The sequence below is a fragment of the Sturnira hondurensis genome, unplaced genomic scaffold (assembly GCF_014824575.4).
Source record: "Sturnira hondurensis isolate 20B ecotype Veracruz unplaced genomic scaffold, ASM1482457v3 Scaffold0010128, whole genome shotgun sequence".
In the NCBI taxonomy this organism is placed as follows: domain Eukaryota; kingdom Metazoa; phylum Chordata; class Mammalia; order Chiroptera; family Phyllostomidae; genus Sturnira; species Sturnira hondurensis.
The window spans coordinates 18030511-18057717 of NW_028082759.1; the positions used below are offsets into that span (position 1 = coordinate 18030511).

At 35.7% G+C, this 27207-nt stretch overlaps 1 protein-coding gene across 2 annotated transcripts in view; it reads right to left on the reverse strand.

The window, feature by feature from the left end:
- Positions 1-27207, reverse strand: part of NAA15 (N-alpha-acetyltransferase 15, NatA auxiliary subunit) — a 67756-nt gene that overhangs the window by 21432 nt on the left and 19117 nt on the right. For both annotated transcript variants that reach the window (XM_037058497.1, XM_037058496.1), the window contains exons 2-13: positions 22407-22491; positions 18914-19018; positions 16558-16715; positions 15604-15738; positions 14055-14208; positions 10321-10440; positions 8020-8115; positions 7762-7868; positions 5935-6007; positions 2338-2507; positions 1043-1195; positions 166-294 (exon numbers count right to left, since the gene is read on the reverse strand). In XM_037058497.1, coding sequence (XP_036914392.1) covers positions 166-294; positions 1043-1195; positions 2338-2507; positions 5935-6007; positions 7762-7868; positions 8020-8115; positions 10321-10440; positions 14055-14208; positions 15604-15738; positions 16558-16715; positions 18914-19018; positions 22407-22491 — 1485 coding nt within the window. The remainder of the gene's footprint in view (positions 1-165; positions 295-1042; positions 1196-2337; positions 2508-5934; positions 6008-7761; positions 7869-8019; positions 8116-10320; positions 10441-14054; positions 14209-15603; positions 15739-16557; positions 16716-18913; positions 19019-22406; positions 22492-27207) is intronic.

Genomic DNA, 27207 nt, shown 5'->3' on the forward strand with positions numbered 1-27207 from the left:
GACGAAGTCTGCAGAAAATGTAGTTTCTATTTCAATGATAAAAACCGAAAAATGTTAAGTACTATTTAAAAATCACTGTGAATTATAAAAAGAAAAAAGGATTTGTTCTAAATCTTTAACATTTAACAGGATAAAATGAGGAGCTCGTATGTACAGGGTACTTACTCTCTCAATCTCGTGACATTTCTTAAGTGCTTCACCAAATTTATTCATTGTCTTATAAGCCTGGGCACATTCTGTCTGGAACCACATGCACTGCATTTCATTCAAGTTCTCTACTGCTGATGTTCCTTCCTACGTGCAAATCACACATATTCAAGACCATTTCTTACCAAATACTTTATTCTACCACTGAACTTAAGGAAAAGAGTCAACTGATTTGAATTCTTTTGAAATCATTTTGTTTTATAACCCATTCTTAGAGAAAATAATAAGCGAAAGAAACTGAAATTATATTTGTAATCACTTTAGTAAACTAATCGAAATACCTATGTAACTGGGGTTGGAGAGTAACATAAGAAACAGAACACTAGCACGTAGCAGGTACTCCATTAATACTAGGTTTCTTCACCTCTAAAAATTGGTATGAACACCCACCAGTATATCAGAGTTCAGCCCTGGCTGGTGTGGCTCAGTGGATTGAACACCAGCCTACGAACTGAACCAAAAGGTTACTAGTTCGATTCCCATTCAGGGCACAGGCCTGGGTTGTGGGCCAGGTCCCCAGTTGGGGCGCATGTGAGGCAACTAATCAATGTCTCTCTTACACACTGATGTTCCTCCCAACCTTCCCCTCTCTCTAAAAGTAAATAAATATAAAGTTTATATTTTTACATTTAAGAGTTAAAAAATCCACTGTACAACCATATAAAAAGGAATAATGTTTTATTCTAATACTGATTTCAGAGCTTTTTTCCTGATAAGGTGATTTGATTAAAATCCTATTCTGGCATTAAAAATATCAGAAATAAATTTTGAAAAATAAGTAAGGTATACAAGTGTGAACTGTTTATTCATAAGTAAGAACATTAGCTATACAAACCCTTGTAAACTTCGAGCACATCTCCTCAGCCTCCTTTATCAGATTGGCTTTTAGCATGTATTTTGCACACTTGGAGTTGATAAATCTATCTGCTGTGTCCAAGGCCTGGGCCTCATCCATCCACCTTGCAGCTTCTTTAATATTACCAGCATGCTTCCAGCGTACAAAAACAAAACAAACCAGTCAGTATGCTATGCCAGTAATCAGTTACCTGCTGATAAATGACTAAAACCACAAATGGAAGAAAGGTACTCTTCTGACGCTTGAGACCCTCATCAATGTAGATGCATAAATTCTGCCATAATACAGATCTGGTACCTTTCTGGCCACGTAGAATATAGCCTCTCTAACAGTAAAGGCTTGATTTAACAATAGCATATGCTGTTCTAAATCTCAGTGCCTACAACTGTACCTGGCACATAGTGAATACTCAAAAAAAAATGGTTAAGTAAAAGAATAAATAATAATTGAAATCTTTTAAGTGAGAACAACATAATTCAATGCAAAGATCACAAAAGGCAGAGAGATGGCCAAATTTCTACCCAAAGGAACCGAGGAATCATTACTGACTGGGATCATCAGCAGGCATTCCACAATGACCCTCCTTCTATTTCACCTAGCCAGTCCATCTGGCAAAGCCACAAAACCAGTGAATGTAACCTGGCTTTGGAAAGTGCTTTTAAAACATTACCCAATTTCATTATTTTTGGTAAATAAGTTATTGGTTTATAATCTCTTCCCCAAGAGCTTTTATTACTAAATTATATTTGCATTAAAAGCCAACTTTATTTTAAGATGATGCTAAAACGTGATTAGAGACTCTCATGTAAGACCCAAAAGCTGAGGACACAAGAGATAGTATGTAATACTCGCAGTAGAATCGTTAGTTTAATTTTACAAACATTACCAGATACTGACCTGTATGATCATACTCAGATGTTAGCAGAAAAAAACATCTCACAGCAAATGTACGTACTTTTGATTACCTATACTCTTACTACTTAAAATCAAGAAAATAACCTGATGTATGTGTGCAATAAATATACGAGAATATATAACATGAACAACCATATATAAATCACCACATATATGTGTATACATGGATATGAGTGATCCAATTAGCATGACCATAACAAGTGTACAAGTAATCAGAATGAGACATGTACTATACTTGTTAATCCATGGTTTATAAGCCATAAAATAGTATTTGTTCTTATAGCATTCAGAATCTGTAAAACATAGAAAAAAATTTTATGACTCATTACCTTATTTTAAAAAAGGGAATAGATATTTACCTTATAGATTTTGGCTTTCACAAGAAAGAGTTCTATCAATGTAGGTGTACTTTCAATAGCGGTATTTATGTATTCCAGAGCGATAGATGGCTGGCCAATTTTGTCATAATGTTGTGCCAAGTAGTACTGAACCCAAAGTAACGTAGTTGGTGGTTCTTCTTTTCCATCATCTTTAAAAAGTAGGAGAAGCGGGTACAAGAAGAAAGAAACCGAGATTAGTCATTATATATACATATATACATACAAAGAGGGTACCCACCTCAAAATGGGTACTCTATTAATAAGAAAACTAGTTTGAACCATGTTATTTATGTACTTAGCTATAAAACTACCCTTAAATTTATAAGATCTTTGGATGGGACCATGTTTTCTTTTCTGTATCACGATAGCCCCTCAAACAATGCCTTGCATTTAGTAAGAACTTTCTTTACACAGTAAATACGGCAGGTAAGTGAAGTCAAAGATATGAGAAATTACCTGAAAGGAAACTGAAAGGTGTGGGGAAAGACAAGTTGTACTAGAACTATGAGAGTATATTGATCAGGGTGTTATATATGAGAGAGAAAAGAAAAAGAAAAAAAAGTCCATTAATATAAGGTAAAAACAAAAGCAAAACCAAAACAAGACCCAAGTGCTTAATTGGGTTTCCAGCTAATACATACATAAATATACTTGTGATGTGGTTATTTTAAATTCTGGTGATTATAATATTCTTAATATATTTTAATATTATGCTGAATATGCAACAATTCATAATTGAGGTAGAATAAACACTACACCAAAAAAGATAGTAAAAATGCTTATTCTATGTTTTAGTTCATAATTTAATTTTTATGTACTCATAAGAAAATGTGGAAGTTAAATACACAACCCACACATTAAAAAGTGCTTTTTTAACACAAATTTCTAAAATCAGAACTGCTATTGGCTTTCAGAGAAAGCAATAGATTGCTTAATTTTTCTGGTCAAAGTAGGACGGCTCAGCGGACAAACAATAGGAGTGGAACTCACCAACTCCCGATCTGACAGATCTGCAACTAAAGTGCTGCATATTCTTGGGCATGTCATTGAACCTCTTCCACATTTGTAAAATATGTAGGAAAATGCTGATAATCAAAGGAATATTATGATGATTAACCAATGAAACCATGGTAACGCCTTTTAAAAAGTATTATTAAAATTAATCTGAGACCTAAAAACAATGATCACCCAACTGCAATGAGCACCCCAGGTCCCACGCTGGGCTCTCCCACTGTCAGAAACAAGGGCTCCTCGGGAGAAACAACGGATTCCAGGCCCACTAGGGGCAGTGGACAAGATGAACTGGAATAATCCTGTCATACCAAACTGCAAGGAAGCTATCATCTACTACCATCTTATAAGAAAGCTGGAATCATTTAAAACTACAATGATTTTTAAATATGTTTAAATCCAGGAATTTGTAATACCTTTAAAACATGTGTACTAGCCATCTTTGAAGGATGCTACTAAACCAATTAATTCTTTTGAAAACTGGTAAAGAACAACAGGGAAGAAAAAAAGGCAGAGGCAGCAGGGGACAAAAGGCAGAAATAAACAAAGAAAAAGTTCTCTTTTAAGGTAAAAAAAAAATGAATGATGGAATATCACCAGCTTGTAATTCGTAGCAGTTGCTAACACACATAACAAATACTCATGCCTCCCGATGGAAGAACACACCACCACCTGTGAAGTAATCTTGCACACCACTCTTACAGTTGAAATGAAACAAAAAGCAAACCCCCAATTTTTTAAACTTCATCAAGCCTCCTGTCAGACCCGTCCATTAGAAGTTTCTGTGATGACGGTCATGTCCTGTATCTGCTCAGTCTAATATGGTAAAAGCAGCTTCAGATGGCTACTGAGCAGCATTTAAAATGTGGCTATTGCAACTGAGCAATTAAATTTTCAATTTCTTAATAGCCACACTTGGCTAATGCCTATCCTAATAGACAGTACAACTATACACCAATGACCAATTTATAATAAATTCAGGTAACAGAGGAATAACATGTTAAGGAATACCACGGAGGTACATTCAGCAAAATCTAGACCAGGGCTGTCAAACTCATTTTCATCTGGGGCGACATCAGCCTTGCAGCTACCTTCACAGGACCGAACGTAATTTTAGTACTGTATAAATGTAATTACTTCTTTTTTTAAAATATGTATTTTATTTATTTATCTTTAGAGGGGAAAGGAAAGAGAGAGGGAGAGAAATATCAATGTATGGTTGCCTCTGGTGTGTCTCCTGCCGGGACTTGGCCTGCAACCCAGGCATGTGCCCTGACTGGGGATCAAACCGCGATCCTTTGGTTCGCAGACCCACGCTCAATCCACTGAGCTACGCCAGCCAGGGCTTAAATGTAATTACTTCTTAATTAGGGGCAAGGAGCTCAGCACTGCCACCAGGTAGAAATAAAGTGCTGGACCGGATAAAACAAGGTGGAGCTGCGGGGCCTTGTTTTTGCCACCTGTGATCTAGACTGTAGAAAAACTAAAAAAAAAAAGCCTAAATTATTTTTTAAAAGACTTTGTTTATTTTTAGAGAGAGGGGAAGAGAAGGAGAAAGAGAGGGAGAGAAACATCAATGTTGTAGCTGCCTCTCACGTGTCCCCTATTGGGGGCCTGGCCTGCAACCCAGGCATGTACCCTGAGAGGGAATCCAACCAGCAACCCTTAGGTTCACAGGCCAGCACTCAATACACTGAGCTACACCCAGCCAGAGTAAAAAAATCTAAATTCTTTAACAAAGAAGTTGCAGGAAGAAGAGAAGATGGAGGGGAAACCTACAGATTAAAGAGAATTAAGAGACACATCAACCAAATTCAAAGCACAGATTTCATCTGTATCTTCATTCAAACAAGCTCCAAAACTAAAAAATGATGTGTATAAGAAGAAATATTAATGTGGACCTTTTTCTTTGATATTAAGAAAGTATTAATGTTCAGGTATGGTAATGATATTATAATTATAATCTTCTGAATATTAAAATACTCACTGATGAAATGATAAAATGTTTGGGATTTGCTTCAGAATAACATAGCAGTAATAAGTGTGTACAACCTTTTGGTGTCTCTGGGCGACACTGTGAAGAAGAGCTGTCTTGGGCCACACATTAATATACAAACATTAATGAAAACTGATGAGCAAAAAAAAAAGTTTTAAGTAAATTTTGTGTTGGGCCACGCTCATAGCTATCTTGGGCTACACGTGGCCTGTGGGCTGCCAGTTGGACACCCCTGCCGGAGAAGAAGTAGGTAAGAATATAAACAAATTAAGTTTGACTATGAGTTAAAAATTACTGGAGCTGGGTGGTAGTTAAATGGAGAATCATTATGCTATTACATCTAGTTTCATAGACATTTTACATAACATGTTTTTAAATACACTACCGTTACTCTTTTTTACCAAATATTTTCACAATGTTCAAATTGATACAGCTCTATCTTAAAGGAAAACAAGTGTAAATATACAAAACTTACTGCCTAAATAATGAACAATACTGATCCTCTAATTAAGAATTTCATGGTATATTAAAAATTTCAAGATGTTTTTAAAACAAAATTGAGCACTTACCATTGGGGTTAAATAACCGGCAGCTTTTAAGAGAGGTTTCATAACCTACTACTAATTCTTCAATGATTGCCACCTACAATACAAATACAGAAGCACACTTTAACTTAAAAAAATAGAGAGAGAGAGTTAATATGTCTGTGCAAAATGTGCTGTTTACTGTTAAAGGACTCAATAAACATCGACAGACACTTTTATAAATCTCCTAACCTAGGAATAAAAATTTAAAAGCAGGTTAAACCTTGTATTTTTGAAGGTGTGTGTTAAGACATAACTTTCTAAAAACTTCCTGGCAACTCCCTTCCTTGCTAGAAAACAAAGCATCAAGCTGAACTAGATAATCAATCCATATAAAATAACATCCTTTATATAAATGACACCCTTGAAAATAATAGCCTTCAGGATTCACTCTTCAGGAATCAAAAATTAAATACTATGTGGAAAGAGAAATTCTGTAAGTAGATGACAGCATCCACTCTCAATCTCATAACCCAGGGAAGCATCAGAGAGGCCACCGGGGAGCCACAGAGGGTTCCCGAGGCCCAGGGGAGTGGCTGTCCAGGTTCTGGCTCCTCTGAGTCATGACTATACTCCTTGTTCAGAGCTCCCTAACATATCTGCAAATACTTTTAATTTACTAATGTCCTTCTTTGTTTAATCCACCTATGATGGATTTCTGTTACTACAGAAGCTCTCTGAAATGACCTCAACTTAACTGACCCAACAGACTGACACCAGCTCTCCCCATTACCTCAGAAAATGGTGAGGACCAAATGCCCACAGCTAGGTTACTCTGGTGCGTCCATGTTCTTCTGTGCCCACAAATTGAGCTACATCCTTACTAAGAGTTTTTTTCCCCCTCAAACCTGTTTCAATTAGTTGCATTTATTATCATCATTGCAGAATTTAATTCAGTGTTATGTAAAATTAATAAACAAGAACAAAAAGAACTTTCTATAAGTTGAACATTGTGGAAAGACTTGGGATGAATTACATATTTTTAACCAACTTAGATTTCAATGAGAGAACCATATATACCATAGAAATACATAGGAATTCTACAATTAAGAATGTTTTGCAATCAAGTTTCTCACTCTACCCAAACTGAAAATAACAGACCGCCTTTTATAAAAGTGATTTATGTAAGAAAAAGAAGCAAAATGGTCATCAATAAAGCCCATGCCTTGAGCCATTTAACAAAGGACTGGCAAATAAGTGTACCTTATGTGCCGTATGTTAGTGTTCAACATGTTTAATCTGTCCCATCTTTCTGATTCTTCACTATAATAGGTTATAAAAAAACCCAACCAGCAAGTCTTGATGCCACTGCACTTGCAGGCAAAATAATCTAAACTGAGATCAAAACACCCTCTTAACATGCATTTGAATATATACAGTAATATACAGCTGAAAGAGAAAGTTAACTCGCTAGGATAGCAAATAGACTCTTGTGACACAATTTTTTTCTACCAAAGAAAGGAAAAACATTGCTGCCAAGCTAAAACTTACCATTTACAAAAAGAAATCATTTTGGAGTTTCACCATGAGCAGGGTTTACAGAAAAATACTGACGAAATCACTACCTTACCAACTTTTCACACATATACTGATTTATCAAAGAAGACTGAGAAAACAAATAAACGATACGTTATTTAGCTAAAGAAAGTAGAGGATGAAAAAGAAGAGGCAAAGGAGCATTTAAATTGCAAGCTGGGAAGACCGATACCGGATTCAAAAAATGTGCACCATGTACACAGATAAGCAAGAATCCATTATTCCCGGTAGTGAGCAAAGAAATGATAGTCAAAAAATCATATTTTGCTTTCTTACCTTCTCTTTATCTTTGTATAATGACCTCAAAGTATTGAAGACTGGCGGACAACCTTTGCTGAAGTTCATCCTTAAGAACTTATCCAAACATTCCTTAAACTTCTCACCTTGGAAGAAAAAAATCCTGTTGACTTACACTTACCCAGACAACTCCCTAACAATGTGTATTTTAATCTCAGTATTGACGCTCATTTATTTAAAAAGAAGAAAATTGTAAATCATTCCATCATTCCCTTTCTTACAATTGCCCTCACTTACCAGATAAAAAGTTTAACGGCAGTCTTCTTGGCACCAGTCCCCGGGGATATTTAGTCCAGGCCTCCTCATAAATTTTTAATCGTTCTAACATATTTGCTGCAGACAAAACAAAAATTCTTTCTATATTTGATTGTAACTATTATGTTTTTCTAGCAAATTACAAATCACTCAACGTATATAGAAGTTACTACCATTAAACAGAAAGTTTGCAGATAAGTTATCTATAATCTACTTAAACATATCAATAATCATTTTAGAGTACTCCCTCTCTTCTAATATTTTTACATTTTAAATGCCTATACTCATATAAAATGCGTAATTTTCTTTATCCTGTTCTGTTCTAGGGAGCCTGTAAAAATCGGAGGACTCCTTTACTTGAGTTCTGAGAAAGGCTTAATTACAGTCCCATATGCGGCTTGTCCACTGCTGTCTTCAGCCTCTGCTTTCCTAGCTCCTTTCCTCCGATTTACTTCAGACCTTCTGGATCTGTCCCATCTGCCATTCGCCCTAACTTCTTTTATATTTTCTCTTTTAATCTCACTTCCAGGCTTTCCTAGGTTCACCAATCTTCCACTACACTAATTTCTCTTCAGCTGTGGCCTCTCTTTTATTCACTCTACTAAGATTTTTGTGTCAATAAGTAGGTCTTTCTTTTTCCAGACTGCTACCTGGTATTTTCTCATAACCATTCAGATTCCATGGCTGCGACTCCTTGTCCTCATCTCTGATTTCTCCATTACCTCTACTCTTCCTTGTGCTAGCATAGGTGAGCATCATTTCTGTGCTGGTGTTCCTAGGGTGGTATGACATTGTGCTATGAAGTTTCCCCTGCATATGGCAATGATGAGAAATGGCTCAGTACAAGTCTTGAGGGAAACATCCTGGCTAAGGAACAGGCAGGCCATTTTGTAGACATGTTTCTGGGCTTGTCCTCACAAGTGGGTACTGTTCAATGGAGAGGGTGATGGGGAAGACGGATGGGGCAGAGAGGGGAGAAGAGACTCCGGACCCAGGTTTACTGAGTGACAGAAAGCTACTGTATTTTGTCATGTATAATCACTGCTATGCATAATGTGCACCCACGTTTTTTGCCCAAACTTTCAGGAAAAAAAAACCCTTCATTTTAATTCAGTTTTTATTTATTTATATTTAGAAACAAGATCGATGATCATATTCCAGGGTATAATTTTGAATAGGGATATCATTATTGCTTTCTAGAGTTACACTTTTAACATATAAGCATAAATAAAAGAATTAAAAACATTTGTACAGATATGGAATTAGTACTACCTATGTATAATGCACATTCTTATTTTCCCCTAAAAATCTGGGCAAAAAAGTGCACATTATACACGGCGAAATATGGTAGTCCCTCTTCCAATAGAGGAAAGCGCTGTTCTTTCAGCTACATGCATGAGCCCCTGGCAGGCCACTATGCTGTGGCCACAGGTGACCACAGAAGTTATGTTTGCTTCTTTCCTTTAGGGAGACATCTCCATCTCTGTCAAGGGACACTTCTCTTATGCTTTTGCTGTTGCTATACATTTGTGAAATTTTAAAAGTTGTTCCTAAATTTTTTCTCCTCTATTTCTATGAACTGGTGGTGTCAAAGAGGGTTTCAGAAAATGCTGTCTGCCATATTCAACAGAAGTTTTCAAATGTATTTGTGTATTTAGATTCTGAACCAATTCTTAACCACTATTTCTCTAGTTCTGCTTTTCAATGAGTTAATAAAATACTGAGTTAGCCAAAAAGTTCATTTAGTTTTTTTCTACGATGGCTCTAGTAGTACTTAGTTGTCTTTAACTTCAGTCGAAATAATTTTGTTAGATTGTATTGTGACAGCTGTCATATCAGCATGCATTTAAAAAAAGAAAAACTTATCAAAATTGGTGAATTTTCGAGTAGCAATTTTAATTTTTGAAGACATTTTCAGCATATTGTGCTTCACTATTTCAAGACAGGTAAAAACAGAAGCGCAAAAACAAGGTATGCAGCATGGAGAAGGTGCTGTGACTGACTGACCGCTGCTGGAGATTTCTCTCTGGATGATGTTCCAGAGTTGGGTGGCCCAGCTAAAGTTGACAGCGATCAAATCAAGACGTTAATTAACAATCAATGCTACATACCACGCAGGAGATACCCAACATACTCAAAATAACCAAATCAATAGTTTAGTGGTAAAAATGAAAATGTGTCTTTTCTTTCACAGGAAAAAAGAACACACGGAGTTTTTGGTCAACATAATATATTAACAAAAGGAGTAATTAAAACAGAAAAGTAAGTTTTAAACAATGCTACCTGGCTTGAGTGCTTTTTCCAAGCCTTTGTAATAGGCCCAGTTTTCAGGATTTCTCTCTTGTAACCCTCTATAAACATCAGCTGCATCTTCCAAACGACATAATTGCAAGAGAAGTTCCCCTGATAAAAAACAAATTAAATTAACTAAATATTTTCTAGTTGTAACTTTAACTTTTCCTCAAACCTTCTCTTAAAATCTCTTCAATGCTGGGAAGTGGACAGATTAGGTATCTTCCTGAGTTCCCAATTTACTGTAGCAGGACTAGTCATCACGTAATTTTATCGTCTCCCCCCTTTCTGAAGTTCGTATTAAGAAAAGCCATTCTAGTCACATCGTCACTTCATTCAAGTATTGGTCTAACCCCCACCTGTTTTCCCAAATTCAGTGAATACAATCACCAAACCATTATCTACCACTTAGTTAATTATTCTTGACATCATATGGAAAATTTTAACATCAAAATTATTTTTAAAAGATTTTTCTTATCTATTTTTAGAGAGGGGAAAGGAAGGAGAAAGACAGGAAGAGAAACATCAATATTTCAGAGAAACATCAATCGGTTGCCTCGCACACACTCCAACCGGGGACCTGGCCTACAACCCAGGCATGTACCCTGACCAGGAACAGAACCAGCGACCTTTTGGTTAATGGGATGATGCCCAACTGAGCCTAATATCCAAAAGGGCTTAACATCCAAATTAATGAAACAATCCAATATGCTAAATTTATCATCGTTTCATCAACTATAAAACTATTTTGCTCTAGCAGCCTACATTCAGGACCACACCTAAACCCTGCATTTTCTGGTGCTTCTGACTACCAAAAAAACATCCTGCTTTAAGCTTAACTGATTTGTCTTCCTTTTTCTTGTCTCACCAATCCTGTCCTGCAACCTTATCAAAAAACCATTCCCTTCTTTTCCTTAGGCCATCTCAGCAACCAGTAAGACTCACTGCTTGTCTCCTCTGGGCTGCATGACCAATCTCATGCCTGAATAATATTAGCAGTCCCAAGTATCAAAATCAGTCTCAAAACCTCAGCTTCCTTATTTACCAGTTTTAAAGCCTGGAGCATTCCAATTGTTTGTTTGATCCACACTTTGTCACAAGAGAAAGCAGTCAAAAGACGAACGCACAGAAGCAGTTGTTTCAGTAGAAATATGAACTCCAAATTCACATAAGCCTCAAACACTGCTCAGAATCCTTATCCTTAATGGCTACTAACCAAAAGCACTATATTCAAAGCATAACTTCACCCTTACATCCTTGGCTCTCACCAGATAATAAAAATGAACACTTACTGAGTGCTCACTGTGTGTTAGTGACTTTTAAATGTTTTGCATGCATTAACTAACTCAATCTTCAAAATGCTATGAGGTAGGTTACCGTTACTTTCACCATGTGAAAGCAAGGAGAACCTAAGTAAACTTGCTGAGGGTCTTTCAACTCGTTAATTGTTGGAGTCAGGATTTGAACCAAGCAATTCGGCTTAAAGAGCCCATATTCTTAATGTCTATACCAGTGGTTCTAACCAGGGGTAATTTTGCCATCCAGCGGGTATTTGCCAATATCTAGATAATTTTTAGTTGTCCCAGTAAAGTGGAGGTGGGTGCTGCTGGTATCTGATGGGGAGAAGCCAGGAATGCTGCTAAACATCCTGCAACACACAGGAGACTTCCATCTCCAACATCGGTCACAAAATCTTTAAAGTGCTGAGGCTGACATCCTGTTCTATATTAACCAAAGCCCACTCCACTAAGAACAGAGAAAATATCCTACAACTTTTCTCCTCTACACTACATCCACATTCCCTTCCTTTAATCTTCTCCCATGCTTTTTTTTTTTTTTGCAAAAGAAACTGGTGGAATAAGAATTGATGAAACTTCTGCCTAATTATATGCCCACTTACCTACTCCAGGAAGTTCCCAAATGATCCCGATCACCCACCACTAAAATGCCTTTATTACTGAGGTTCCCAAAGACTGATGATTCTGTCAGTTCCACTCTATTCTCTTCATACATACTGTCCCCAATTCCTGACTCACTACCAGAACTCAATGCATACTTTATAAAATGCACTGATGGCTCTGTTCTCTATTTCACTGAGAAAATGGAAAAAATTAGAACTCCCAAATGCTTACATGTACACATCCACTTGCCCATACACTCTACCGTCTACTGTCTCTTATTACTGGGGATCAAGTATTCATGCTGTTATCTAAGGCTAACCCTTCAACTTATCCACCAGATCACAATCCCTCCACTGTATCAAATATTGTTTACTAGATCATTCTCAAGTGAACATAAATGTAAGTTATAAAAAAAATTTTTTGATCTTGTAACCTGTTTTATCCACCACTGTTTTTCCATATAGCAAAACTTATGGGAGCCATTAATGCATTATATCTGCAATTCTGCTACTTTCTGTCTCATTTAAATGTACTTGATTTGCTTGGGCTTTTACTACCTTCCTTCCAAATGTTCAGAAAGTGCTTTAGTTAGGGTCAACCATTACTTTCAAATTGCTAAAACCCACCGGTCAATTCTGAGTCCTAATCTAACTTGATCTACCTGTTCTTCCTCACTAATAAGGTTATCAAGAGGAGCAAATGAAATGATGTACTTAAAAAGTATTTTGAAAACTGTTTTATTTTCATAAAGAAACTAAGACCCAAGACTTGCCCAGATCATATAGCTAGTAAGAGGCCAGCAAATGAAAGAACCTGAACTACTTTTTTCCAATCTTGTGATCGTCCCAGTAAGTCATAAAGTTCCTCCCTTTATAATAGACCGTTAAGGGATGACAACTCAAATGAAAGAGAGCTGCTCAGAATCTATAGTTCACAACTGAGGTCCGGGAACCTTAAACTTCCATTTTATTTCTTTCCAGTGGCATTATGATCTGCTCAGAGTTATCTGGCAAATAATGACTACACCCAGTATGCACACAGATACCACGCATATCTGGTGTTCAACTTCAAGGGGAGCCGAGGGAACCTGAAACCAGCAAACTTCAGTTACCTGCACTAACAAGGGTAAAGCAACATTTCAGATGGCAATTCTTAAAAAGTACTTGTGTTTTCAATTACTTGTTATTCTTCTTTCATTTTCCATGATCACTTCCTCAACTCTTAAAACTGTAAGACTTTTTTCTCAGCCCTCTGAGAAGTAACAGCAGCGTTAAAGATCTTTATTTAAAGATCTACCCCTCCTACCGCAATTCACACATAAAAACCCAAATCTCTGGTTTTAATTCATGTTCCTTCTACATTCAGACAAACTATAAAGAACTCTAGGGATGTTCCATGTATTTTTTAGTAAAGACTGATTTACCTGTATATACGCCTGGCAATAAAGAAATCTAATGTACATAACCTGTTTTACTAACAAGCTGTTTCTAAGAAACTTAACCCTATGTCTTATAAAATCAAGCAATTATCTCCTGTGTTTTAATCAAATCCTATAATATTTTAAGATAAGAACACTTTATTTCAAGAAAAATATTTTACTGAGTCATTTCAATAACTAACTGTTCACAATTTTTAACCTATATCAACAATATTGTTTAAATGTGTATTTTCCCACATTATTAATTAGTCAAAGTATATATGTAAGAAACAAATTTTCTATCATCAAGAAGTTGAATTATATGCAATTATCAACAACTACTGAATTTCAGCCTTGCTCTTTGTCATAATTAAATATTAGAATAAAAAACATTCTTAAAAAAATACCTTTGGTTTCTTCTACAGCAAGTTTATCACAAATCTGCTTTTCATAGGTACAAAGGTGTTCCAGAGCTTCTCTATAGAGACCTGCTTCTCGAAGAACTTGATTCTGATATAAAAGGAGTTCACTATATTCATAATCCACTTTATCAGGGGATGTCTATATATGGACATAAGGAATACTGACAATAAGAATTTTGTTTTTATATTAGAAAATTGCTTACACATTCAAATATACACAAGAAGTCTAAGGATACTATCTGATTAACTACTCATTTTTTTTAAAGATTTTATTTATTTATATTTAGAAAGGAAAGAAGAGAGGGAGAAAGAGAGGGAGAGAAACATCAATGTGTGGCTATTTTTTCTGTGCCCCTCCCACCAGGAACCTGGCCCGTAACCCAGGCAGGTTCCCGGACTAGGGTGTCAAACCAGCAACCCTTTGTTCACAGGCTGGCACTCAATCCACCAAGCTATACCAGCTAGGGTGACACTACTCTTTTTTTTAAGATTTCTAAATATCTGTCTAGGGAGCAATTAAGTAGTAACAGTATTAATGTATAACTCACTAAGAATTCATAAATCCTTACATATGATAAATTAACGGGAAAAGAAAAACTCTTACTTAGCAGCAGCATGTCAATAAATTTAGAGGGAATACGAAAGAATCATCCCTTTGCAACTATCATTGGAACAGCTGATTCAGGCAAAAATCATAACTAATGAATGCTAAAACTAATGGTAACATATGATGAAGAAAAGGCTATTCATGAAGTCTCAAATTGTTTATTAAACACAAAGAGAAAAAATAAATTTATAGCAAAGAAACCTAACAGACACCATCTTAACCAAGAAATCAAACAGAAGAAACAGATATCATGTGCCTCTTAAGGTGATGGACTGAGAAGGGCTCAACACCCCTTCCGTGCTTTCCTGCCAAAAAATATGTAACCGTATCTAATTATGAGGCACCACCAAACATATCCAAACTGACGGACACTCTAAGGGCACTGCCCCATACTCTTCAAAAATGTCAATGTCATGAAATACAAAGAGAATCTTAGAAACTTCCAAAGATTAAAAGAGGCCAAAGAGAAATAATAAGCAAATGCAAAGTATGATTCTAAACTGGATCCTGAAATGGAAAGCAAAAATTCTGGAAAGGATAAAGATAATTAATAAAGTTTATCAGCTATGGACTAAACAGTCTATCAATGTGAACTTTCCTAATTTTTAAAATAATCTATAGAATTAGATTAGATTCTAGATTCTACAGAATAGAATTCACAGTTACTCTCAGGGAGTATCACACTGAAGCACTTAGGAGTAAAAGAGCATGGTATCTGCAAATACCCTCAAATGTTTTGGGAAGAAAGTTTAACTAAATAGATGAAGAGACTATAAAGTAAATGTGTCAAATATTAACAATAAATGTGCATGAACTCCTCTATGAAGTTCATTACATTTTATTCTTATAACTTTAAAAAGTTAACAAGTCTATGTACACTTCTTTCTTTTACTTACATTTAGAATCAAACCTAGTTTACTAGTTTACCTGTTGTGTTTTCCTAAATTCTTCTAAAATCTTTGCTGCCATTTCATAATCTTCTAATAAATGATAAGCAATAGCATAACCAATCCATGATGCTCTTTGGGCAGGTCGAAGCTGAAGTAACTGATATCTTGTTTCCTTTAAGTGGAAAAAAATATTTTTTCTTAGGGTTACAGTAAAAGCAAATGCTCCTTAATTAACTCCCCCACAACACTGAGCAATCTGTAACACAATGCTGGGAATAGTAACAGAAACAGTTTGATACATCCATATTGTGTAGCTTTATAAAAGCAAATATTTGTTAAGAAGCACAATGAAGGTTCCAAGGTAACCTTGTAAATTTTTTTAAAAGTTATGAGCAGGTACTATTTATTATGTTATTTCCTGATATACTTAAGCTAAGAAAAGATAGGATGGAAAAGAGAATACAAAAAAAAAATCTTTAAAAATGTAATGCCCAACTACTGAATTCAGATCCATAGAAGACAACTCAGCAGGCACCACATGGGGGAAAAAAGAGAGGAACGAAACAGATATGATTTAACAGAATGACTCAAGAATCAAAATGTCGCTACAAAGACGGCATACTAGGTTCAATGAAGGTAAAATAAGAAACAAAAGAAATTTTGCTCCCCCCAAAATGTAGTAACTAAAGACTATATTTACATGTTAATAACAGAAAAAGACATCACCTATTTGAGGAATATTGATGTTAATTTCTACTGAATTAATTAACTAAACCTATACAGTAACCTAACTTTACTATGCAATAAAGTAATTTATTCTAAAAATCTTATTGGTCAGTCATAAACACAACTGCTATTGGGGGGAGGGCAATAAAATTTAATTAAATTCTTTTTTAAAATGAAAATTTTTGTTACCAGTAAATACTCAAAAAGGTTTAAATATTTCAACAATATTTTTCTCTAGAATAAAAAAATTCTCTATTTTACTTACCCTGTAACCCTCAAGATCTCGCATTTGAATCTGCAGTAAAGAAAGGTCCCTTAAGATTTGAAGATTGTCTTTATCCCATTTTAGTGCATTTCTGTAACACTTAATGGCTTCATCATATTTCTTGTCTGACCTCTGGAGAAGGCCATAAACATGCCAACCTAGAGGATTTAGTTAAGGATACAACCTACAGGATTTAGTTAAGTCACAAAATAACATTCCAGTAATATTCCCTAGGAAACTCAGAGAACTGTAGCTATTTACAAAGTTACAAGCTTTAAAAAAAGGAAAAAACAAAGACAGAAGGTGGTTGAACACAATGAAAACTGGTGCAGCTTTCCAAGCCTCTCAGAGAAAACAGCTCTAGCTTGACCTGTCAGCTCTGTGACCTTGGATGAGTTATTTAGTCTGGGTATGTTTCCTCAGTTATAAAATGTAAATAGAAAGTCGATAAAGCAAAGCACAGCAGTTTGATGACTAAATGGAATAACATATAAAGTGCTCACCGGCTGGCACCAAAGAAATGCTCCATAAATATTAATTTCTAATGGAAAAAGAGGGAATGAGTATCCATGACATATAATTATTTTAAATCATGTGTATGTTCTTTAGCTAACAAGGTTCTCAGGAGAGAACCCTTAGTACAGTACAACTTTCTATAAGTCATTCATACATAAAATACAATCATTCACTTAGCAAATAATTAAAATTTCGTAATAATTAGGATGGCAGATGACCAAAATGGGCAGTATCCAGCATGCAAATAATTTTTAGAGTCTAGTAAGGGTCACTGATAAGTAAGCAAAATTACAGGGTATACAAAAACGGTATGAAGGGGGGAAGTACCTAATTCCACTCCCCTAATGAAGGTGCTTTTCACTCACTTAGACCTTGATTGTGACAAGCCACCCATCCTCCCGCTTCCATCCTGTTTGCTTTCACTCCCTCCTGACAAAGTGGCCTCCTGAAACAGACATCATCAAAAGAAAAAAAACTCCACTCCCCTTTCCAGAAATTTACAGAAGTTTCTCTTTCAGGTCAGGTTCAAAGTTTTCAATCTGACAACTTTTACACCAAGGACCCAAGGGATAGCAAGTGTAACTAAAAGTATATATTTAATATTGTAACATTTTACTTGACAAATAATCTTTTTCATTAAATAAATGACAAAGCAAAGCATAACAAAATCTCAATTGGTTGGAACATGGTTTTAAAAAGCTTAAGACACACTACCCTTTATAATCTTGTTCTCATTACCTACCTACCATTCTTCCCCACTCCAATCACCTCTTAGCATTGTAACACCTGTAACTGCCTCCAATCTTCACTCCTAAAAATCTACCCTCAAGCAGTCTCAAATCCATCAAGAGGAATCCAATTATGTAAATCATGGCAAAGAACATATAGACACTATGCAACCATTAAAAATGATGAAAAGATATCTACAACAGTCTTATTAATACTTAGATTACCTTTTTAGTTTCTGGTTACTCCCAACACACTCACTTTTGCTTTACTGCAACAGCAGTAATTTTTTAACACGCTACAACATTTTATGCAATACCAGAAACATCCTGTATGTGCTTCTAGTAAATCTCCTCCTCCTTCACTAGACTAAGGTCCCCAAGAGCACAATCCCCAGTGTTTCTTAGTCCGTACTATGCCAGGAGCCTGGTAAACACTTGAAAATTTGCAACTCAAAATTGTGTTTGCCCACAACACAGGCAAGAAAATATTTATTTAAAAACTACTTGATAAATACAAACCCATAATTTTTCCTGCTACCTCCCCTGAGATATTGTACTTGTTCCTATGCTCATGCTTCCTTTAATAAGTTATCTACTACAGTCATCAGCAACACCAAGGACTTTGTTAAGCGTCATGACATCTCTACAACTCCACAAGGAGGTGGGTTCTGACTGCCCTGGTTTCACACATGAAGAAACTGAGCCTTAAGATCACAGTTAGAAAGAAAGTGAGCTGGGATTCAAGCCTAAGTGAAGCGTATTCTTAAGCCTGTGCTCTCCATTAGTGGGACTGCATTGTTTCCAGTACTTTTTAGTGTACACCCTTCTATAAATTCATGATCATGACGAAGTCTGCAGGGTGCCTTTTTCTAAAGCATGGGAAGAGCTTTCATAGATATTTTAAAAGGCAAGTCCATTTATCTGTAAATAGGTATGTTAGAACATGTATAGATATAAAAGTGTTCCCTGAATGAAGGCAGTTTTTATTTAAGAAAGAATCATCTCCTCTGGAGTTACAGGGTGAAGAAGAACAGAACACTTCTGACTCCCAAACTACCAACTTCGGTGAAGACACCCCCACCCAATTTGGACACATATCTCAGAAAGGATACACACATGACTCTTCAAGTCATTCCTCAAACCTCTACGAACCAATTCATAAGCTTCTTCCTTTTTACCCAAACAGTTCAATGTTAATCCTTTCATAGCCAGGGTTTCTATTAAAAAAAAAAACCACACACACACACACACACAAGAGAAGGTGCGGGGGGGGGGGGGGGGGGGGGNTGCAGGGGGGTGGGGGGCGGGAGGAGAATTAAACATTAAAAATAACAAACAAAAAAGGTAACCATCATCTCAAAAACAAATGTTACATTACTCTAAGAACTGACAATTATTGGGAAAATGTCCAGGTCTGAACAGAATTAAAATATTTTAAAAGTCAACAAACCAAGTTAAACCACACTTCTCTACTCCAGGCCTCCCTAGATTTATTTTTAGATAATGGTACAAAAATGCACTAATATCTGGTAATTCATATCTAAACAAGATACACTGGCTCTATTACTCCTCTTTGGGGGAAATTCCATTAAATGACCTTAATATAATTACTCTTTTAAAAAAAAAACATTTTATTTATTTATTTTTAGAGAGAGGGAAAGGGAGAGGGAAAGGGAGGGAGAAAGAGAGGGAGGAAAACATTGATGTGTAAGAGATACATCTATCGGTTGCCTTTCACACACCCCCAACCAAGGACCTGGCCTGCAACCCAGATAATGTGCCCTCACTGGGAATTGAACCAGAGGCCCTTTGATTCCTAGGCTGGCACTTAACCCACTGAGCCACACCAGCCAGGACTATGATTACTCCTTTATAGTATGAAAACTTTATCTTGAAACTGAATTTACTTCTTTAATCCCAAATTCCATAAAGATCACCATTCAATTATTAAAAAAAAAACATACACAAATTATACACACATATATTTCTGATTTGCATAAACCTCATTATTTTATAAAGATTATTTAGGATGCTATTAAATATACAAGTAAAAGAAGACATAAGACTCCGGTCACTCACAAGCAACAGATTAAAAGAGAAAGTTGAGGCCCTGGCCAGATAGCTCAGTTGGTTGGAATGCTAGCCCATATGCCAAAATGTTGCAGGTTCGATCCGCAGTCAGGGTGCATACTAGAGACGACCAGCTGATGTTTCTCTCTTACATTTATGTCTCTCTTTCTCTTCCCTCACCCCTTTCCCCCCCTCTCTCTAAAATCAATAAACATATCCTCAGGTGAGAATTAAAAAAAAGAGAGAGTGAGTTGAAGGCAACATTAAGTTTTCAGAAAAGATTTCAGAAAAAAAGATGTCTAATTTTATAATATATATATTATGAAGTACAAAGAAATAATATTCACTATAACTGATCTGCCTAACTTTTAGGACTAAAATTTAAAATTTATAGAAAAATTACTTCAGAATAAAAGAAAAGGAATAAAGGTATTATACTGAAGAAGAATCAACATTTATAGAAAAATACAGATAAAGAAATAGAGGCAAAAAAGAGGAGAAATAATGTACAAATTGTTATAAATTACATATAAACATTAAAACCAAGAAAATATATTTGGCAAATAGCCAAATTAGCAAGGTACTGCAGAAAGTAGCCCTTTGTTGTCAGACAAGTAAAATCTATTCCTACAAGTTATACCTAACATCTTAAAGTTCCTTAATTATTGGCACCCAGGGGTTGCCATTAAATTTAAGACAAACTATCATTTTATGTACTGTTAAAAAATGTTTTCAGCCCTGGCTGGTGTGGCTCAGTGGATTGAGCTCCAGCCTGCGAACCACAGCGTTGCCCGTTCTACTCCCAGTCAGGGCACGTGCCTGTGTTGTGGGCCAGGTAGAGAGGCAAGCGTACATTGTGATGTTTCTCTCTTCCTAAAAATAAATAAATAAATAAAGTCTTTAACCAAAGAAGTTTTTAGCCCAGACTGGTGCGGCTCAGTTGGTTGGGCATTGTCCTACAAACCAAAAGTCACCAGTTCAATTCCAGATTGGGGCACATACCTGGATTTTGGGCCAGGTTCTCCCCAGCTAGGGGCCAGGGTCATGCAAGGGGCAACCTACAGAAGTTTCTCTCTCATATCAATGTTTCTCTCCCTCTTTCTCCCTCCCTTTCCATCTCTCTAAAAATAAATAAAATCTTAAAAAAACACATTTTCAATTAAACTATGACACTTCATATGCAACCTCATTTCAGATAAGTTCAAATGTGAGGAGAAACTGCATTTCAGAACAATATTTGGTATTCTGCTAATGAAACTCTGTCAAAGTTACATGACCAGTATGCATACTTTAGAAATGAATATAAAACCTAATATATACCTGGCTGGCAAAAATATTTTTAATAATGTTAAAAAAACAGTATTATTATTTTAGTGCATGTATACTAAGAGTAAAGAAAGATAACAGAGAGCTATTATTCACTCCCTTTTCAACACTAAGAGAAGAAGCCTGGCTGGTGTGGCTCAGTGAGTTGGGTGCCGTACTGCAAACCAAAAGGTGGCCAGTTCAATTCCCAGTCAGTTGGGGCACATGCCTCAGTTGTGAGCCAGGTCCCCAGTATAACGTGGGTAAGAAAAACACAACTGATTGATGTGATGTTTCTCTTACACACTGATGTTTTTCTCCCTCCCTTCTGTCTAAAAAGAATTTTCTAAAAAATACAAGGAGTCCTGGCTGGTGTGGCTCAGTGGATTGAATGCCAGCCTGCAAACCAAAGGGTTTGTGGGTTTGATTCCTGGTTAGGGCACTTGCCTGGATTGTAGGCCAAGTCCCCAGTAGGGGGCACATGAAAAGCAACCACACATTGATGTTTCTTCTCTCCCTTTTTCTCCCTCCTTTCCCCTCTCTCTAAAAATAAATAAATAAATAAATAAATAAATCTTTTTTTAAAAGCTAAGAGAACATTATCAAATTAATTACCAAAGAGCCATGTTTCCTAATATACAAATCAGACCTGTGAAAGCTTTCCCTCCCCTCTGTCTCATCACAAGTTTAGCTAAATAATCTCCCCTTGTTCTATAAACATCTCACTGTACAATCTTCTATCCTTACATAAGCAAGAGCTACAAGGTAAAAAATATTTCAGAACTTTACAATATATAAATCATGCATTAAATATGACTGTCTTGAAAAACTAAGATACAATGTTAAATAAAACGATGCTGGTTCATCAGCAAAGAACCAAATAGACACTTTCTGAATATGTTATTACAAGGAATAAAAGTCTACAGCTCAACCAAAATTCTAAAGCAAATGTTTCTTACAATAAATATCTTAAAGAAATGTACTTATTAAATAAGCATATTTGTCCTTCTAGCTTCTTCTGCCTTTCCTACTGTGTTTATTTTCAAACTCAAGTAGGATGCACTACCATTTTCTTGACACTAAATTCAAAATACAGGAGTCAAAGATAAGGTCCATTCTCTCTAGAAAATAAGTAAGGCAGTTGGGAGTGATAAAAGCCAAGAAGTAAAGCCAGACAAGTAAGCAAAGCCTTAACCACTTACACTTACAAGTATGTGTATTTACACTTACCTCCATGCTCTGCAAACTTGGGATTAGAGAGTATTTGTTTACAGAATTTCAATCCATTTCTATATTGTTTATGTTCATAACATCTCTGCCAAAAGTAAAAAAAAATGAGTTTAGCAAGAATTGCAAAAAGTTTAAATTAAATGCTAAATTTTTTATTATTTAATACAACAGAATGATCCGATGTTATTTCCATATTCTCCTAAATCCCACTAAAATGTAAGTAAAAAAAATAAAGTAAAAGCAAAACAAAGGAAGAGTATAGATTAGAAAAAGAAAATTAATTTTTTATTTTTTTTAAATGTATCCTTTTTAAAAGATTTTATTTATTTATCTTTAGAGAGGAAGGGAAGGAGAGAAGGAATGAAATATCAGTGTATGGTTGCCTCTCGTGGGTCCCCTGCTGGGAACTGGCCTGCAACCCAGGCATGTGCCCCGACTGGGAATCGAACCACGATCATATGGTCCACAGGCCCACACTCAATCCACTGAGCTACACCAGCCAGGGCTAGAAAAAGAAAATTATTAACTCACTCCAAAAGGTGCAAGTTACATAAAGTGAAAACTGAAAAAAGAAAGGCATATTATATTTCAAATAACATTTTCTTTTTAACTGAAGGAAAGAAGTCTCTCAAGCTGCAAAAAGAACAAACAAGTGCATGCAAAACACCACAGGCCATCATGCTGAAATTTCAAAGCCCCAAAAGTTTTATTGAAAAGATCCAAAGGGGGAAAATCATATGAAGGATCTGTAATCATAATGGCACTGAACTTTTATTCCAAAATAACAGAATATTGTTAAATGTCAGAAAACAAGTTATACACAAACTTTAAGATTCAGTGTGAACTTAAGTTTCAACCTAGAATTCCATACCCAGCCAAATTATCAATCAAACACATAAGTAAAGTGACATTTTAAGGCTTCTCAGAAAGCTAACATTTTATTCCTATGCACTCCCCCTTAGGAAGCTATTAAAAATAATCAAAACAAATTTAACAAGCCAATATGAAACTTAATAACGAATCTAATTCAGAAAAAAAGAACTAGAAAACAGGCACTCCAAAATGAAAGGGGAATCTGTAGGCTACCATGGAATAAGTTTGCGGCAAGAGCAAAAATGGAACTGACGTACTTCATAACATGAAAAATATTATTTAGAAGCACATGACAGGAGTATAGGCACATTTGGGGGAAAAGCAACAGGTCTACAGAAAACCAGGCAACTGCATAAATGAGACAGGTACTGACTTCAGGAAAAATAAAGGCTTGCATAAGACAGAAAAGTATAGTCTTAGTGTAATATCTGGCTTAACAGTAAACAATATGTACACAATTTTTAAAGTGTAAATATTAAGCACTAATTTACCAAAATACTGTGCTATAACTACAGCGGAATGATGGGGAAAAGGAAAACTGGGCAAGCATGGAAATGATAAGGTTCTAAGTCCTCATTTTCCATAACCAGAAGTCAACAAATGTTTCAAGAAATAGTGGTATGTTATTAAACAACAAGAAAGCATATATCAGAAAAAATTGCTAGAAAGACTGAGGGTACTTGACTCTGGAGTGGGAAGGCGTGAGTGGCAGAGGGGAGTAATGACTTTTATTTTCATAATAAACCTTTTAGTGTCGTTTGACTTTTAGGTATCAACATCATTTCTCTTTAAATCATTTTACTTGTTATGAGAAAAAACTTTGTAACTAAAAGATTAAAATAAATTGATAATCTATGCTAGAATTTACTGTCATAAATTCAAACAAATGTACTCATGACTTTTGAAACAATCTATTAAAAATCTGAAAAATATGCTAAACAAAATAATAAACATGTAACTTTTTACATTTAATATCAAGAAATCAATTGCTTAAATCTCAATGCTACAGCCCACTATAGAGTTGTTCTATACCAATGACGGACTCACCAACTTATTTGTTGTTTCACATCTCAAACCTAACAGATCCAAAACACAACTGATTTTCCCCCAGAATCTAGTCTTTACTATCTTAGTAGATACACCCTCCCCTCAACTCATCCAACCAAACGATGATGAAAAACCTAATTATCCGTGGTGCTTTCTATTCCTTATCCTTCCATCTCATCCCACTAGTCCCAGTTTCTCTGCAAGTGCCCCTCCAGCCGTCAGCTAAGCACTCAGCAGGCCAAATGAAATGACCTGCAGTGTAAGAGGGAGGGGACAGCAGAAGGAGTAACGTGGGATCTGTCACTAACCAAATATAACCAAAGAAATATAAAAGCCTGGCAACTAAACTTAGCAGAAACCCTAAAAAATAATGTTTTTTCTTCTATGATTATAACAACAACAGTATAAGGCACTAAAAGGAGCTATGACATAAAGACTAGGCTAGTTAAAAAGAACACTTGATTTGTCACTGTTTTCCAGGAACTACATACAAAGAACAGTTTAAATGTACTACCCTTAAAACCCTCAATTAACTTTCTGAAAATTTAAAATTCAAGAGTGTTTTTAAAAAAGCAAGTCAAAGACACATGCAATAAGTATGTCTGACAGATTATCTTATATCCAGAATATATAAAGAAGTCCTAAAAGTCAGCAACAATAAGAGAGAAAAAACACACCCAAAAGAGATTATCCTAAAGGCCAATAAACACATAAAAGGTTATTACCTTCTGTACCTCAAAATCATAAGGCCATACCACTAAACTAAATTTAATACAATAGGTTGGGCAATACTTTAATCAAGCTCCGAAGCAACTGGAACTTTCTTATTGCTGGTAGAAGACGAAATTGATTAACCAGTTGGTTCAGCTATTTGGCAGAAAATATGTTATGGTATAAAAATTATAGTTCAATAAACCAGGTTAAAAAAAAAACCCCTGCCCTGGCTGGTGTGGCTCAAGGGATTGAGCACCAGCCTGTGCACCAAAAGACTGCTGGTTCAATTCCCAATCAGGGCACATGCCTGGGTCATGGGCCAGGTCCTCAGTTGGGGGTGTTGTCAACCCATTGGTGTATCTCTCCCTCTGTCTCCCTCCCTTCCTCTCTCTCTAAAAATAATAAAATCTTTTAAAAAACCAAAAACCAAAATTCCACTATCTTGGCTGAGATAATAATACTATAGCATTTAGCTTTTTATTTCATCACAGTTCAGAACAGTAATTAACCTTCAGTTCCTAATGATTATGTTCCCAATTAATGAAACCTGGCAGTCTTCCATATTGAAGTTATACTCAATGCCATTAACCCAATTATCTCCTTTGACTGTAACCTATAAAAATAATTCAGAACAGCATACTTCTCCAAATAACTGCTAAGAATTCATTCTTCCCCATCAAGAATTAAGTATGTGTTTAAGGAAATGTCTCAATATCTTTTTGTTCTCAAAGCACTACTACAATAGGTCACTCATTACAAATCATAGTAGTCTCCCAATTTAATGGAAAAAATAACAACAAATATGCACTTAGTTTACCCTATAAAATTTTCTCAAAACTTCTCCTCTTTCCCAAAGATAAACCCTAGTAGCAAACAGGGTTATTAAACAAGACAAATAGGAAATAAGAGCACCATATTTCATTCAGCAATTTCCCCCCAAACATAAGGCTAGATCTATCAGATCTATGTATAATTCTGATCTAAAACAGGTTTTTTTTTGTTTTCTGCAGAAAAACAATAAAGTTTAATAATAAAACATTAAACTTCTTCATCAAGAAAAGACGTAAATGTAAGACCAGAAACTCTAATTGTCCTAGAAGAAAAGTCCTTGGAGTAAACTCTGACAGCAATAGCAATCCTTTTTTGGACATGTCTCCTTGGGCAAAGGTAATAAAAGCAAAAACAAACAACTGGGGCTACATAAAACCAAAAAAAACCTTTGCAAAACTAAATCTATGTATAATTCGATTTTTTTAAAACTATGGGTTTTTTTAAAACATTTTATTTATTTTTATTTATCTTTAGAAGGGAAAGGAAGGAGAGAGGGAGAGAAATATAAATGTATGGTTGCCTCTTGTGCGTCCCCTGCTGGGAACCGGGAACAGGCCTGCAACCCAGGCATGTGCCCTGACTGGGAATCGAACCGTGATCGTGTGGTTCGCAGGCCCGCGCTCAAATCCACTGAGCTACACCAGCCAGGGCCTTATAATTCAATTTTAACACAGGCTTTTGTCTAAATAAAATGGAATCTTATAAAAGCAGTGTTTTTTTAAAGTTTCTTATTTACTGATTTGAGAAAGTCAGAGACAGGGTTGGGGGTGTGAGACATCAGTTTATTGTTCCACTATTTATGCATTCAATGGTTTCTTCTTTGTGTGTGCCCTGACCGGAGATGGAATCTGCACTCTTGGCATACCTTGCCCAGGCCAAACCAGTCTTAAAATATGACAGATATAATCATAAGGAGTTCTTTTATGAACCATTCATAAAGTGTAGATGTACAAAATTTACTACACTTGATCTTGGCCAAAACGCCAAGAAGCGATGTAAAAATTTAAAAATAGGTTTATTTGCTTGATTTTTAAAAAAATCCTGTATAACCACTATCACTAAGTTCATTCTATAGAACTATATGGGAAAAAAGGTATCATGACAAGATTCTCAATTCTTAAGCCAAACCCACTGACTTAAAGTAAGTTTTTAGGTAACTTTTATTATGGAGGGAGAGATGCAAAATACGACACACAGTAGACTTCGAGCAAAGGTTCCACATTCAATTCATTTCAAACAGGTTTTATAAACCACATGGTAAACACACAAGTTCTCCACAGTATAATCATCCAATTAAATACAAATATAATTCTACAATCTCATCTCTTAAACAAAC